Source organism: Phalaenopsis equestris, unplaced genomic scaffold (genome assembly GCF_001263595.1).
Source record: "Phalaenopsis equestris unplaced genomic scaffold, ASM126359v1 Scaffold000237, whole genome shotgun sequence".
NCBI classification, from domain to species: Eukaryota; Viridiplantae; Streptophyta; class Magnoliopsida; order Asparagales; family Orchidaceae; genus Phalaenopsis; species Phalaenopsis equestris.
The window spans coordinates 101627-115797 of record NW_018164679.1 but is presented as its reverse complement, the minus strand read 5'-3'; the positions used below and the strand labels follow the sequence as shown (position 1 = coordinate 115797).

Below are 14171 nucleotides of genomic sequence, written 5' to 3'. Positions count from 1 at the left end.
AACCAAGAACCCAATAAATAAATAATTCGAATATTCTACAGAAGGTATCCGGGAGTTTAAGCCACTTTCCTTGTTGCTCCGGAGCCTCTCCACTCTCTCGAAATCCCAAATTGCTGCAGTGGGAGTTTAATTTTTTCTTCTACTGGCACCTTTTCCCTCTCCTCTTCCGTGCTTCAACAAATTTCCTTCTTTGTTTCTGCTGCATTTTTTTCATTCTATTTCGCGGTTGGGAGTTACTCGATCTCGACATGAGCGCGACGGACTTGCTTGGAATTGAGCCGCTGGAGCTTCAATTTCCCTGTGAGTTTCATGTCTTTTATTCCATTTATGCGAATTTGTCGTGAAATTCTGTCCGATCTCTTTCGGCTGTTAAGATTTTTTAATCTTCTGACTTGATTTTTACGTTTTTTTGATCCGAGAAGTCGAGCTAAAGAAACAGATCTCGTGTTCTCTCCATTTAACAAACAAAACCAATGATTATATAGCATTCAAGGTAGGTTTTAATCGGTTACATCGCTTCTTTATGACGTGCCCTAGAAGACGGGGATAAAAATTAGAGCTTTGCGTGTTCATGATTCAGGTCAAGACTACCAGTCCGAAAAAGTACTGTGTGAGGCCTAACACTGGGATTGTATTGCCTCGATCCACATGCGATGTTGTTGGTGATTTCTGATTTCTGTCCCATAGCTGATACAAGTTATTGTTTGTTCCTTCCTTATTTTCTGTATAAGAATATGCTTGTTGTGCGTTAGTTACTATGCAGGCGCAGCGGGAAGCTCCTTCGGACATGCAAAGCAAGGATAAGTTTCTTGTTCAGAGCGTCATCGTGAATCAAGGTGCCGCTTTGAAAGACATTACTGCAGAAATGGTACTTTTTTTGACGGAAGATTACAGTACTCCTACTGTGCATTTTTTTTTCAATTAATCACTCTTTGGTTACAATTTGGGCTGTTTTATTGGATGTTTTCTTGTTTAGTTCTCTAAAGATTCAGGCCACATTGTGGACGAGGTTAAACTGCGTGTAGTCTATGTTTCACCACCTCAACCTCCCTCGCCAGTTCCAGAGGGATCCGAGGAGGGTTCATCGCCTAGGCCGTCTGTGTCAGATAATGGACACATTACATCCTCGGAATTTGCTGCTGTTAATGTATTCGCTATTGGGTTTTTACATGCGTACCATCTAATTCCCATGCAATTACATATCTAACACTTAAACTTTACTTTTTACCTTTATATCATCCAAATCTTTTATATCACATAAAAATACCACTATTTTAAGTTTTAAAAAGTGAAATACACCTTTTTATTCGTAGGTAAGGTGCCATATGTGTAGAAATTAAAGTTTAGGCGTTAGATATGTAAAAACATAAGAATTGGTATGTAAATCTTCCTTTTTTTTTCAGTAGAAAAATCCGGTTACTGACATAATTTTTTGCTCAGACGACAAGAACAGCAGGTTTTGAGCCAAAAGAAAGATCTTCTGAGGTGGGTTCTGAGTCCTCTCATATTAAAAACTTAAAATAATGTAATTAGGGGCAACCTTCATGATTTTAGTGCTATTTTAATTTTAGCATCATTAAAATGGTGCTTATGCCTTTTAATTTTAACTGTAATGCCTTTTTTTTCCCATGTTGTAGGAATTCAATGGAAGCCTTCCTTTACTTAAAGAGGCTTTGAAATACTTTGTATTAGCTTGCTAGTTACATTATAGTCCCAATATGAATCGAAGTTGGATAATTTTGCATTTGAAACATGCATTTTCTTTTTTATATTTATTTGATTTTGATACATGACCAAAGTCTTCAGGATTGTCATTTGGTCTTTTCATTGGAAGCCAAGCACAGAACTTTGGTTCTTTTGACACTATAAGGAATTTACAAGTTAGATGAGGGGTTATGCGACGGCATCCCTTTTAAATTATTGTTTTAATGCTATTCTAAGTCGTTCTTCCTATGCAATATGACAATGCCCCAACAAAGTTTGTTTGTATACTTTTGTATACCCCTAACTCTAAAGTAGCTTGCTGAACTGACCTACTGTGTTTGTATGGTTCTAATGGCTGAGTTGGCCGAGTCCCATAGGATGAGTTCCACAGGTCGAGTTCCAAGGGCCGAATTGGCTGAGTTCCATAGGTTGAATTCCAAGTGCTGAGTTTGCTAAGTTTCAAAGGCCGAGATCGAAGGACCGAGTTCCAAAGGTCAAGTTCCAAGAGCCGAATTCCAAATAGTGGAGTTCTAAAGGGCGGGTTGTAAGGACCGAGTTCTTACTGCAGAGGGCAGAGTTCTCAAGGCCAAATTGCAAGTGTTGAGCTTTGAACTTGAGCTCCCTGAGCATTAATGCCTCTTACCTTTATTTACTTTTTAGGTTAAGCAAATGACACCCCACCCCAAAGTCTATAAATTGGTGGTCAAAAGTTTGGAGTGGGGACACAATAAAGGAACCTCTCCATTTAATCATCAAACTTTGATTAGTGGTTATGTTTTTTACGTATTAATGAACCAATACATTCTTTGGACCCAATAAAACTATTCATAATATTTTACACCTTAGTGATACTCGAGTTTTTCATCATCCAAAAATTCCCTCCATTATTCTATCTTTAAATTTACTTTGAAAGATCAGAATTTTTCCATCCAGAAGTAGTATGTAACAACATTACATATATGAAAAAATTAAGTTAAGAATATCTATGATTTATATTGAATGCTATTTTTATTGGGTTTTTTGTCACGTTAATACTACTTTTCCTGAACCAGTAATAGGTTCATCATACATTTCCTTGAGAAGATCAAGATATTCATGATAGAAACCTTTACTTTTCCATGCTAACAAAAAGAATTACCATGTTATTTGACATCATTATATATATATCTATATATATCTATATATATATATTTCATTTTTATCATAACTTTTTTTTGAGTTTTGTTGCACAACATTTACTGAGTGCTTTCTTATTTGGACTGATGTATTTATGATAATTTTGCTTAACTTTCTCTTACTGAAGATCATTTTGGAAAATTTATAGCGTAGTACGGCATTAGATAAAGATAATTATTGAAGAATAATTACGTCATCCAACTCTATCTTCTAAATTTGGAACTATCAATACCGTATTACTAAAATAATATTATCATTCTTGGTCCTCACTGTTATTGCTTTATGTTGCTTTTTTTACTATTTCTGTTTAAATTTAAGTATTGTTATTAGCAATTCTTCAATTTGTTTTGGTGGACGCTGCATGTTTACCCCTTTTTCTAGACCATTTGGTGTCCGTTTTACATGCCTTATCATCAAATAAATCTTTCAATCCATTTAAACTAATTAATTTCCTGGTGAGTTTGGAAGTTGTATGCTTTTGAAAATATCAATAGTTTATGTCCAAATTGTCATTGTTGTTCATGTTTGTGCTATAGATAGAATATTTGTCACTTTTTTTTAGGGGCATTTTCATATATACCACTCAATTTCTATGTATTTACATATCTAATAGCTAAACTTTGTTTTATATATGTGTACCACCCAAATGTTTTATATCACATAAAAAATACCACCCTTGTAACTCTCAAAAAATGAAATACACCTTTTCATGCATGGATTAGGTGGTGTATATGTAAAAATTAAAGTTTAGGCGTTATATATGTAAATACATAGGAATTGAGTGGTATATGTGTAAATCTTCATCCTTTTTAATTTCTGCCTAGAGCAGCGAACGAAATCTGCATTATAGAAATTTGATTATGGATGGAGGGAATTGGACAATTGTGACATACTGTAGCATGAAATACCATTGTCACTGCTTATGCTTTTGAAGTTTAATTAGGTGGCAAACTTTAGATCAAGTGTTAGAACACTTAAACATTTCTGGTCTTGTAATTAGGATTTTAAAATTTTTTTAGGGGAACTTTGTACTTCCACTGTCTTTTTCTCTTACCCATATTCTGTTTGATGGAATAAATAAACAAGGGAAGGTTGAGTTGGATGTGAAAAAATGAGAAAAGCGGAAATGGGGACTCTGAGGTTGAGAAAGTAAACATTTTGTGGTTGTGATAATTGGTACGAACTAAAGGATGAATTGTTGGGTCCCACTTTTCAATATTTAACATTCTCTTCTCTGCTTTTCTAAAACTCCGTACGAACTAAGGGATGAATTGTTGGGTACTTTTCAATATTCAACATTCTCTTATCTGCTTTTCTAAAACTCCTCGGTTTTGGTGAAATATGTAGAGAGAAGGAGAGGATGAGGAAGAAGCTCAAGAGGGAGGGAGGGAGGGAGATGCAATGTCTTATTCCACTGTAAGTGAGCCTAGCCGGCTCGAGCTCGACTCATTAACGAAATTGCGAGCCAAGCTTATTGAGCCACGTGCTCAAGCTTAAATTTGATCTTGTTAGCTCGAGCTCAAAGTTTAGCTCATTTATTAAATGAGCTCGAGTTCTAGCGTGTCTAGGTTCGGCCTGTTGGCTTGTGAGCTGGCTCAACTAGTCAGTTGATGGTCACGTTGGTACCTTCTTTGGCGAGCTGCAGTGACATTTTCATTATTCTCTATCCATCGATGCCTTCTCCGGCCAGCTCATGATAATTTGATTTTTGGCTCAAGTTTGCGAGTCTACTGTCATCATTGGGAGCCAAGTTCGAGCTTGCCATTCTAGATCGAACCATTTATTCTAACTCGAGCTCCGCTCGACTTGTTTACACCCCTAGTCAACACTTTTCTTTTGATCTTTGCTCGCTAGTCTTTCTAGGATAGTAGGAGAGACATGGAAGACAATAGAAGTTGAATAAATATAAGAGAAGGAGATAAATGATAAGTGAGATTTATTTTCACTTCATTTCCATTATTTTCTGTCGACTCTTCATTATTTGTAAATTGTAATCCATTGAATGAAACACTCACCAGATGCACAGAACCTTTTCCTTGCATTATAGAGGGTTTGTATTTTTTCTAGAACTTTTAACCTTTAAATACATAATGGAAGATACATAATTGAGCTGTATGTGTGAGTATTTAACAAGTAACAGGTGTTACTGATCTACCCGATCACATTAGTTAAGATAATATTAGTTTATAAAGCACCAATGCCGCACAAGAATTCTCCATACAAAGTTAATGATCGTGATGCAAATATATCTATGTTATATGTAAGAGTAATTAAATTTGGAACACATAATTTTATTTACTCTGCCCAAGATAACAATAGCATGTAACAAAACGATCACCACATAAATGCGCAAGAAAGTAAACCCAAAACGCTATGTAGCTAATTTGACATAATGGGATTTTTATGTGGTTTGACATTCAAAACTTCACCTGTGCCTAAAACGCTCTCTTGCTTTTGATTCCACTAAACACTAGATATCATCATCGAAACTCTTTCCAAAGAATAGGTGAAGAGATTTAATTTAATGCATTATATTATTTTACTTCCTGCTTTCTGAAAGTGAACAGAGGTAATTAAATTATGAAAAGAATTCCTTATTTTAATGGCTTTTTTTTTTTAAGATTTTCTTTCTCTACATTTTAGATTCAATACTCCTTTGTTTCTACAGGCATCGGATTTACTATCAAAGTTGACTGATGAGAAGAACCTTGCCGTTCAACAGAACGCTAAGCTCCGACAGGAATTGGTAATACTGCCAACCATTAAGAATATTCTGTGTTCTGTTTCAAAGCTGATTAGCAAATTCAATGAATATTATGCTAGGCTATATTCTGTGTTATGTTTGTCCTCTCTGTATAACATGCTATTTTGGAATATCCTGATTTGTCTAGTTGTTTAGTTTAACATTTTCTTGGTATCTTTGATTCCGCATCGAATAAGTGGCTGAAAATTTTTGCAGAATGCTATATATCCTCTTCAATCATTGCTGAATGTTCTGCTTCCATTTTTTTATTTTTTATTTTATAATGTTACTGCTCTTTTCCTCCATTTTTTTTTATCTTTCACTCTGTTTTGATGTCCTTGTGGAGCCAGTGGCTTTGCTGTTGCATGTAGGGGTGTGTGTTTGGTCGGTTCTGGACAAGTTTGGATGACAAATTTGCCAAACCAATTAGTTTTGGATGTCTAAATCTGTTGCATGTAGGGGCCTTTATTTGGTTGGTTCTGGACAAGTTTGGATGACAAATTTGCCAAACCAATTAGTTTTGGATGTCTAAAAATTTGAACCAAACGACCAAACAAAATGCATTACACAACCAAACCGAACAATAATTTTGTTTGTTTGTTTCGGTAAATTGTTGTTCGGTTTGATTTTGGTTAAACCAAAACTAGCTAAAATTTGAAATTATTTATACAATTTATACATATTATGCAGTTTTTTGTTACACAACTGATAAAAAATAAGCATAATTTAAAATATATAATTAGAGAAACAATTGTTTTTCATGAATTGAATGAAGAAGACAAACATAATAAAAAATGTGAATTACAAAATGGATTTTAATTTTTTATTATTTAATCTGTTTTTTGTCTTTATCCATAATTGTGATTCTTAAACTGATCCCAAAACTAACCACCAAAAATTTCACTAATCAAATCCAATGTTTGAACCACTAATTTTAATATCAAACCAAATCATCCAAACAAAAATTGGTTTGGTTTAGTTTTTCGGTTGTAGCCAAATACTCTAATTGCACGTGTTTTGTGCTTTATTTGTCGACCTTGTGGTTATGTAATTTTGTGATTTGGAGGTTGTGTTGCAATACGAACGTGAAATAGCAGATGATTTGTGAAGGTTATTTATTTGGGGAATTTACGTACACACCACCCAATCCCTATGTATTTACTTATCTATTAATTCAACTTTACTTTTTACATTTATAAAACTATCATATAAAAATATCATTATTTTAACTTTTAATGCATATGCGGTGGCATATTAGTAAAAATTGATGCTAAGGTGTTAGATATGTAAATACATAGAAATTGAGTTGTATTTATGCATTTGTCCCTTTTTTATTTTGTAAGCCTTATTGGTCATAGAAAGCTGAACATTTTAGTTCTAACAAACTTATTTTGGCCAAATTTAAATGGGCAAAGTTCGCTTGGTTTTCTGTGGAGAGAATAGTTTCTACAACAATTAGACCGTGGAATGTTGTAGTGCTGTCATCCTTATTGAACATGTAACATATGATAATTATCACGCAGGAATTAGTCCAATTGTCTAAGGCATGAATTATTATTTAATTTATTCCTTTTATGAGTCGTGTTTTGTTATCTAAATCCGTTCCACAATTTCAACATTGGTTAGCTTTTCAATCTTTGTGGTTTTGGGGTGTTCTCATGTTACATAGTTTATGTACTCCAAACATCTTTGTGAAGGAACATTAATGGTTTTAGCAAATTGAGAAATCCATTAAGAGTGCCTTAGCTTAGTTTATGGAGTATGATCATTTAAAGGTTTTATGGGCAGTCTTCATGTTAAAATGAGAGATTTTATAGTATTGATGTTTTATTAGCATCTGTTCCAAAGATCATTAAAAAATATTGAAGTTAATGTCTCTGAGGCTTTGTTTGGCCGATCTTTGGTTTTTGCAAAAGTTTGTTCAGACTTTGAAAGCTGTGTTTTAAGGCTATTGGGAATCAACATATGCAAAAAAAAAAGAGGATTTTTTTTAATAGTGCTTTAATAGAAGTATTAAAACCAAACAGAAAAGAGATAGGCCTAAGATTAATGGACGGGAGTTCAAAATAATTTACAGAGAATATATTTAACATCACAGACAACATTCAGTATAAGCGACTGCCAAAATGAAGATTAACACTAACCTCAAATAGTTGGGATAAAACTAATGATCATGTGCAACAAAAGGAAAAAAATGCGCAAAGAAGATGGCAAATAAAATTATTGTTGAAGGATTATGAAGCAAATGGGTTAGGTTGAAGGTAACTTTGATAGAAAATATGCAAAATATATGTACGTAAATAGGTTCAATACTTTGCTCAACTTTGGATAGGGAGAAATGTGAAATGAGGACTCTTTTAGCTGGCCCCAAATAGTTGGCATTAGGCCAATGACACAATGATGATGATAGTGATTGATATAGTTAACAATGAAAAATATCCTCTCTTTAGCTTTATTTCCAAGGTAATGGGAAGATTTAACAAACAAGTTTGTTAACTTATTATTGACCAACATTAAGGGTAGAATGATGTGATAGGAACCTCTGAGCCCTAACCTTTTCCCATTCCTTGTTATTATATTATGAAATTCAAACCAGGGGCTGGTATAAATCATGTATCAGTTAAAGATCAAGCAGATTCATTTAACCATAATTGTAAAAAATGGTAGCCAATTGTTCAATAGATATATGGACACTTTGATGTTTATTGGGAGATGATAACTTTTTTCATGTTAAATGTATAAAGTGGAGAGATAGAAAATGATTAAAATGCTTCTTAATCAATTGTTTATTGAGTGATCAAGGTTTTTTTTTATTAAGAGAAAAACGAGCAGAACCATGAAGTTACTCAAATTGATCCAAAAATAGTGATGTTTAAGATGCGAAGAAGAAGCGTAATAGTAAAATCGTTTATTCAGATGAATATCCGATGAGATTTGGAGAACTATGGTTAATTTGGAGAACTTTTTAAATTTTTTGATGAAATTTTGAAGATGTAGAATATATCAAATAATTCGAGTAGTAGTTTCGTGTAAAGCTAGATAGATAATGTTGATGATTGTAGTAATTACTATTTATTGAGAAATCACAAGTTAAGAACCATACAGTCAAGTTATGGACGAGGACATCAGAACATAAGCTTAAAAAATCACGTTGCTTTCAAGGCATCAAATTGATTTTATTGGAGGAAGATCTATTATGAAGTTTTTTTGTTCTGTATGATAGTTAATGAAAAGGTTTGATGGACAACAAAATGATATACATATTGGTCTTCATTTATCATAAATTGGCATAGTTTAGTGCTAATATAATTTATTTATAGGCATTAACGAGGGGCAATTTATCTTAAAAAAGGATTAATATTAGGTTTGTATCTTTTTGTAGTAATTATGGATATGCTTACAAGTTTTTTTCGAAGTAAGATATTTTGTGTATTTTATTTGCATTGATATAGTTTTATAAGGTATCTTTGAAATGCTTGAATAGTTAACAATGAAGGGAACATTTAAAAATAAATGACATAACTAGTAGAACAAAATTTGATTATATTTCTTATAATTCTGTTGGATTTGAAATTTGATTACTATTAATTATTTGCTAGTTACTAGTTTTGATAAGTTAGCCTAAATTGTAGGAAAAGATCAATGAAGATGATATTTTTGAGTTTTTTTTTGCCTATGTTCTATTATATTCTCCCATAAATTGTGCCAATCTTAAGTGATAACTACTTTTTTGCAAACTTTTTTTTCCTTAATTACTATTATCTTCAAATCAGTTGATGTCTTCCCATTCTTTATGATTTCATAGCAATGTTTTGTTGGCCAAAATGTTAAATCTCTCATAACTCTGTTAGATAATAATTATTTATTTAATAAAAAAGTTAAATAACAGATTAATTTAGTCCATTGTCTCGCTAAATATGATCCAAAGTGTTCTTTATCTTATATTATTTTGGAACAAATTTGAGGAGTCAATGAATTATTTTGTATCATATTTGAGGAGCGAATGAACTAAATTGGGTATTTTAGATAGTTTGGGACTAAACCAGCTCTCCATAAATAGTTCAGAGATGGATTTCAAAATCCTGATAGTGGGGTGTGTATTTTGTAAGTTTGGATGGTTTGTTTGACGCTTTTGTTAAGCTAATTGGTTGATGGATCTGATTTAACTACCATGTAATTTGGGTTTTTGGTTTAATTAAAGTTATTTCTAATCCGAACAAGTAACCATAACCCAAATGACATTTAATCTAAAACCAGAACTTGAACTGTCATTTCATCAACCAAACCAAAACAATCAATCATGTTGGGTTCGGTTCGATTTTTTTATCAGAATAATTAATGCACATCCTATTATTTTCTCTACATTGCGGACTTCTTTGTATGTGTTATGCAAAAAATTAAAATATAGAAGAGCGGGTGGAAAAAGAAGTGTGGTGCCTGGTTGACGTGGAAAAAAATAGGAATCATAATGGTATGAAATTACCCAATAAGCGGTTGGCTTTTGTTGAGCTTTAATAACATAATCTACTTATTCTGCAGTTATATCTCCTTCTTGTTAGATTTGCTTTGCATTTCAAGGAAAGTGAGCATTCTTTCACGCATTGATTCTTTATTTCAACAAAAATAATCAGTCCAGATTCACGTTTCTAGAATAGATATATCAGGAACTGTCACAAAAATTCACCAGTTGTGCTAGGCATTTGCATCAAATATTAAGGTCCGTTTGGGATCACTTTTGTTTTTTATATAAATTCAATAGAATTGTGTGGTATGTATGTAAATTCATAAACATACCACACGATTCTTATGCAGTTATATATCTAACACCCAAAGTTCGATATTTACACTTATAATACCTGAGCTTCATGAACCTTTGCATAAAAAGGTGTAGTTCACTTTGAAAAAGATGGTGATTGTGTTATTTTTTATGTTATGTTGAAGATTTGAGTGGTATGCATCTAAATAAGAATGTTTATATGTTAGATATGTAAAAACATAACAATTGTGTGATATGTACGTAAATCTCCTTGTTTAAAAAGATTCAAAATACTTTTTAGATGTTTTGAATTTTTTAAAGATAAGTTGATTTAATTTTTAAAAATAAAAACAAAAATAGGCAACGAAAGTGATGCCAAATGGGCTATAAGAGCTTTTATAAAAAACTTTAACATTAATATAAAAATCGTATGATTTTGTTTATATGAATCATATATCACTCAAAACTATGATTTTTCGATTAAAATTTTGACTATTGTATACATTTTGTAAAATCACACTCCTAGTGAATATTGTGTGTGTATCTATATATATATATATATTGATTATTTTATTTGGTGTTACTTTATTTCCTTTATTTCTTTATTCTGTCTTTATTTTGTTTCTTTACTAGTACATTCTGTATTGGGTATTTATACTCCTCTTTGCATCAATAAGAGATCATCTTAAGTTTTATTCTAACAATATATATATTACCCCTATTTTTCAATAGGACGCAATCCATAAAAATTATTCATGTAGCCGACCCGACTTAGTGGGACTTGTTGTTGTTGTTGTTGTTGTTGTTGTTGTTGTATATATTACTCCTAATGAGTATTGTTTGAGTAGCACTCAATCCAAAAAATTTCCCCCATTTCCACAATCTTTTGGTGCATTTACATACATACCACCACCCAAATCCAATGTACTTACATATCTCACGCCCAACTTTACTTTTACATTTATTTCACCTAAATCTTTAATATCACATAAAATACATACCACTATTTTAACTTTTAGAAAGTGAAATACACATTTTCTTGTATAGTTAAGGTAGCATATATGTAAAAATTCAAGATTAAGTGTTAGAATATTGTAAATCCATAGGAATCCGGTGTTATATATGAAATTTTCCAAATCATTGGGGCATTTACATACATACCAACCAATTCCTATATATTTACATATCTAACACCGACACCCTACTTTTTACATTTATATCATCCAAATTTTTCATATCACATAAAAGTACCACTATTTTAACTTTTAAAAATTGAAATATGACTTTTCATGCATATGCAACGTGATATATATATATATATATATATATATATATATGTAAAAATCAATGTTTTGTTTAGTTTTTCATTATGTAAATCCATAGGAATTGAGTGGTATATATGCAAATTTTCCCAACCTTTTTTCTCCTCTCTCCCACCAATCTCAAGTCACCCATGAATTATTTGTGCAGGAGCTATTGAAGAGAGAACTGAGCAAAAAGCAGGGCGGCTTCTCCTTCATTGTTGTGCTGGCCATAGCTCTTTTGGGCATTATTCTCGGCTATCTCTTCAAGTCATAGCTCTCAACAAAGAAAGTACCCAAACAAGAAAGGAGCTGACTCATTTCTGAACAAAATATTTAATGTGTTGTAGATTTTAGAGCGCCTTGACTCAGATTTATTATTTGCAAAAGAGTCCACAGAGCAAACCAATTATGTATTGTTCCAATTCCACAGCTTCTTAATTTTTTTTCTTACTTTCTATTGATCTTTAGTACTGAGTCAAAGATTGAGCTGTTTGTGTCAGTTTTTGTTATCCTTTCATTGAGACATTTGTGGTTGAGTTAAAAGATAGTTGCTATGAAATCATAATTGGTTATTTTTTAAGTGGTTTTCTGCTTATAAAAAAGGGACATTTACATACATACCACATAATTCTTATGTATTTACATATATAACGGCTAAACTTTACTGTTTTTACATGCATGGCAATGAAATGTTTATTTTCTTATCATATAAAAAAGAAGTGAGATACACATTTTCATTTATAGGTTCCTCAAACGGAAGTGTTATAAATGATAGTAGTGTTAGATATGTACTTACATAAGAATTGAGGTATGTATGTAATTTTTCCTATAAAATATAGCTGTGGGAATTTATTTTGTGCTGTTTTATTCCTCTCTTTTAATAAGTAATTTTTCTTGTGGCTATCAGGAATTTAGTTTTTTGTTCTGTTTGAGTACTTCATTCATATTTGATCTTATTTAGCTCAATTTTTAACTTAGGCTTTGTTTGGTGCAGTTTATTTGCTACGACTTGTTTTGAAAACGATGATTCCAGCTTTTGGAAATTAAAAATGCGGCGTAATCTCCATAAGTTATGAGGTCCCCACGATTAGCGTTTCACTTGGTTTGTGATTACCTGATTGATTAACTTAGGCTTTGTTTGGTGCAGCTTATTTGCTGCGACTTGTTTTGAAAACGATGATTCCAGCATTTGGAAATTAAAAATGCGGCGTAATCTCCATAACTTATGAGGTCCCTATGATTAGCGTTTCACTTGGTTTGTGATTACCTGATTGCCTCTATTTGCCTATTCTCTTGAGCGATGACGTTGCCTAGTGTTTATTTTCTTCCCTTGCTTTTCTTCATTCCTTGGCAAGGGATTGTCGGTGTTCACTTCTTCTCTGCTCTCCTACTATCTCTGGTATCTCCTTCCATACTTCCATCGAGGTTTATTTTTGGTTTGTTGTCACGGTTTGTGGTATGCGGTCATTTTGTTATTGCGGTTTTTGGTATGAGGTCCTTTTGTGCTTCTCGATTTGTTGTTTTTTGTTTTTTTTTCTGATTTGTGGTTTGTGGTTTTTTTGCTCTTTGCAGTACTTTGTTGAAATAGATGGATTCAGAAGTTCGCTATTTCGTTTTCTTTGTGTGTTTGTCGGGAACTTGGTTTTTGATCTTTTTATTGTTTGCATATTGTTTTTGGACGAACAAGATTCATTTTTTTTGGGGAATTTGTATGGGGTTTGCGGTTGGATTTGTGGTTTGTGGTTTTTTTGCTCTCTGCGGTACTTTGTTGAAATAGATGGATTCAGAAGTTCCCTATTTCGTTTTCTTTGTGTGTTTGTCGGGAACTTGGTTTTTGATCTTTTTATTGTTTGCATATTGTTTTTGGACGAACAAGATTCATTTTTTTTTGGGGAATTTGTATGGGGTTTGCGGTTGGAAGAAAATGATTTGGAATGTCCTTATTCTTTTATGATTTTTGGGTTCTCTTTGCCTACGATGATTTCAGGTTGTTGGTGTCTTTACCCAATTCAGTTTGTGAATGTTACTTTAGTTTGAGGTTATCTTGTCTAATGTGATTTGTGATTTGTGATTTGATAGAGGATGGTGATCACCTTTTCTAAACTAACGTAAGGACCTGATAACTTATAGCGGTGGTGTGGTGGTGTTGCTCTCTTTCTCATATGTTGTGGTTTATGAGTTGTAGTGGTGTTTATGGTGTGGTGGTGATGGTATGGGGGAAGTTGTTTGGGCGCATTGTGAGCGCATTGTTCTCTTTCACATTATGGTGTTGGTGTCATTTATGGGTTGCAGTGGTGGTAAGGTGTGGTATTGTTGCTGTGATGATTGTGGTGTGGTGGAAATGGTATGGTTGTGTTGCTCTATTTCTCATTATGTTGTGGTTTATGGGCTGTAGTGGTAGTTATGGTGTGTTGGTGATGGTGTGATGTGGTGGAAATTGTGGTGTGTGTAGATGCTTGGGGTGGTTCTTCGGTGTCATGGTGGTGAT

The 14171-nt window shown here is 32.9% G+C and overlaps 1 protein-coding gene across 1 annotated transcript; it reads left to right on the top strand.

Annotated features, from left to right (window-relative positions):
- The first annotated feature begins 35 nt into the window (after nucleotides 1–35).
- Nucleotides 36–12204, top strand: LOC110023968 (vesicle-associated protein 1-1-like). Its single transcript, XM_020723646.1, has 8 exons — nucleotides 36–300; nucleotides 423–493; nucleotides 581–662; nucleotides 753–868; nucleotides 977–1147; nucleotides 1441–1485; nucleotides 5549–5626; nucleotides 11850–12204. Exons 1-8 carry the CDS (start codon nucleotides 249–251, stop codon nucleotides 11955–11957), a joined length of 723 nt encoding a protein of 240 aa, XP_020579305.1. The 5' UTR covers nucleotides 36–248; the 3' UTR covers nucleotides 11958–12204.
- The last annotated feature ends 1967 nt before the right edge of the window (nucleotides 12205–14171 follow it).